The following is a 3,218-nucleotide window of genomic DNA, read 5'->3' on the forward strand; positions in this document are numbered from 1 at the left end:
CACCATAACACAGCAGTGCTAACCACTGAGCCATTGTGCCACCCTGGTGGTCACTGGCTGTTGACCAGGAGAAGATTTGTTTATTCCTATTCTTTGTTTTCTGTCTACCAACTGATACTGATTCTGGTCTTTCACCATTAAGAAGATATTCTCATCTGTTTTCTGGCCTCAACTTAAACTTTATTGGAGTCCATTTGTTATAATTTTATTCACCCATTTGTTACCTCTTCAAAAAAATTCAATCAGGTTCTTCAGACATGACCCACCCTTTACAATCATAGGCTAGTTCTATTACTAAGCAGCTAAAAATTTCATGTGTTCAGTCATTCTATTGTTAATAATAGACATGAGTAATTTCTCCACAGCAGAGATTGGACTAAATGTCTTGTAATCCCCTGGTTTCCCTTTATAACCTTTAAGTAGCTAAATAGCATTTGCAATATTGTGCTCCAGAGGAAGAGTTTCTGAATGGTGAGAAATTTGGAGAATTGTAATTAGGGCAGTTCCAATGGTTAAAATTTTTTTTTTTAAATGTAATGAGAAGCAAAGAATCAGTGTTGATGATTTGTCACTCTTTACTATTTTCTCCATTGCTATTATTTTGCTTATGTGAATTACGGTGAGTCCTTGCCCCGGATACAAAATTAGTTTTATTGGATGAAATGGCAAATCCTTGTCATCTACCATAATTCACCAACATGCCATCCCTTCCTTACTTGAAGTAGGAAACATCATCATTGCCAGCTTAAATAATGCTCTTGACTTTTCCCCTAATAATACTTTAGAATAATTGTACTGATTTTGATATCCCATGCAAATTTGTATTCAAGCTCTTTTTGGAGCACTTAGTGTCTGTTTTGTTGTCCTTTGCTGTTCTTTGTGCACTTTTCACCACAGCTTACACAATCTTATATATTATTGTCTGTTTTCTTGAAATATCTGTTCTCCTTTCTTCTTTAGTCATCCATGGCTGTTTTACTTTGCCAAGTAAAGCTTTTGTCCATTAAAGGGTATAAACTGTTTCTGTAGCATGTTCAAATCTTTTCTAAGCACTTCCCACTGATCTGGCATTTCGTCTACTAATAGATTTCTCTCTTTTACTAATAATAGCCACTGTCTCACCCTGTTGTTGAGACAACTATAATTGAGAATCATAGTGCCCTGATAACTAGCATTACCAGCTTTCATCCTAATTAAACCACACATTGTGAATCAATTAGAGTAACATTAGATTGCTGCTGCCTGTCATTTCTATTTCTGCTTTAATTAACAAATTTAACTCCGTCAGAAATTGCAAGAAGCTGTCTGTATTTTTACAGGGAAGGTTAAATTGATACAGGATTACCCGATGTGTCATTTGTGAAACAAACAATTAATTCTATTGCCTAGGTCTTTGAAAAACATGGACAAAAAAAAAATACTTTGGCACAGGAGACTGCTTAGATAATGACTTGCACTTAATATATAATTACAGAGTACAAGTAACTGTAGCATTCTGTGATTTAAAAGATTATTTGCTATAAACCAACTAAAAGATTAATAGGACACATGGAAATATGGTAGCTCACACATTACTCCTTCTGCTGATACTCTTTAAAGATATAATTATACATTGTTTTAAAAACTCCAATCATTTATAAGAAGATACATATACTCAGAATTTTAAAAAAAACTGCTTAAATTTTCAATCTGTGACCAATATACTTCAGTTTAGGAACATTAGTCAATGAAAAAGTATAAATACAATTATCTTTCAGTTTTCACCAACAAAAAAAAAGCATCTGAATAAAGTTTGATGAGTTTAGATGTTCTATCAGAAAAAATAAATTATGTTCATAAAAGTAAAACCTTCTCTCAAGTATGTTTGTGTGAGAAAGGTGGAAGACAAGAAACAAAAGCAAATGCACTTCATTTTTTAAAAAATTCATTCACTGGATGTGGATTTTGCTGGTTAGGCCATTATTTGTTGCCCATCCCTAACTGCCCACAGGGCATTGAGAGCCAACCACATTGCTGTGGGTCTGAAGTCACACGAGGCCAGACCAGGTAAGGAGGTGTGTGGGTGTGCAAATTATAAACAGCAGCAGCCATAACATGAATACACACCACACGTAAATGAATTCCACGCCTGAATGTTCAACCATTGGTTTATTTACGTTCAAAGTGAAATTCAAACGTGTTGCAAGATCATGTTTCACGTGTCCCATAAAATCAAATCAAGAAATTAAGTCACAACAGTTCCATTTGACAGAACAGCAAAACTCTCCCTCAATGCAGAATCCCAGTTCCAACAGGCCTGGGTTGGGGGTCTTGATATGTTTGCCACCTTACTATGTTAGAAGAAACCATTCAGATGTTCTTCATTCTTCAAGCTTATTGGTAGATTCTAGATTTAACTCCAGTGATTTTATGGCAATGTCAGATTGAAGGTATTTGGCGACAAATAAAGAGAAAAATTTCCAAAGAAGCCTCAATCCACTTTAGCTTATCTCACTCATTCCTTCCCTTTCATGATTTTCTATGCCATTCATCTCAATAGCTAGAGTATAATAAAGTGGAGATTTTCTTTTACAGATAAATGCCTTTCACCAAGAAAAAGAGGAATATCTATTCATTGACCTAAACTACAACAAATACTCACCACATATTTGGAGGATGAGTCCTGAACCACATTGGCACTAGTGACCTCAAAAATCAGTTTCTCAACGATGTGGTTCCCTTTGGATTTCTTCCAACTTTCCTGAAGCTGTTTAGTAAGCATGTTGCAATGCTTCAACTCACCCCAAAGGCTCTCTGTAAAACACAAAGTGAATGGTAATTTTGCCAGAAAGCTAATACAACAGACAATGTACTTAAAATAATTGCAATCAACTGTTGGACTGCCAACTTCAGTAAGGCAAGAATGGAGCTGGGCCAGATGGACTAAAACTAAAAGGCTGACTGACAGGTAAAACAGTACTTGAACAAAGGGCTACCTTTAGGCACAGTCAAGGTACAATCCCTCAAAAGAGAAAGGCAAGACAAACAAAACTGGAGCTCGCTGGAGGACAAAGGTAAAAAGGATAGAAATTAAGGTAAAGAAGAAAAAACGTGCTTGTGACATGTGTCAAGCAGTAAGTACAATCGAGAACCATGCTGAATACAGAAGGTTCAGAAGGAAGGTAAGAAAACCAATATGTGAAACAAAGGTATTATGAAAAAAATATTGGCAGGGAAAA

The 3,218-nt window shown here is 35.6% G+C and overlaps 1 protein-coding gene across 1 annotated transcript in view; it reads right to left on the minus strand.

Moving 5' to 3' along the window:
* The window catches only part of snx21 (sorting nexin family member 21), a 7,948-nt gene extending 5,157 nt beyond the window's left edge, over positions 1–2,791 (minus strand). The window contains exon 1 of the mRNA XM_048608596.1: positions 2,642–2,791. Coding sequence (XP_048464553.1) covers positions 2,642–2,761 — 120 coding nt within the window. The 5' untranslated portion in view covers positions 2,762–2,791. The remainder of the gene's footprint in view (positions 1–2,641) is intronic.
* Between the last annotated feature and the right edge of the window lie 427 nt (positions 2,792–3,218).

Source organism: Rhincodon typus, chromosome 19 (assembly GCF_021869965.1).
Source record: "Rhincodon typus isolate 14 chromosome 19, sRhiTyp1.1, whole genome shotgun sequence".
In the NCBI taxonomy this organism is placed as follows: domain Eukaryota; kingdom Metazoa; phylum Chordata; class Chondrichthyes; order Orectolobiformes; family Rhincodontidae; genus Rhincodon; species Rhincodon typus.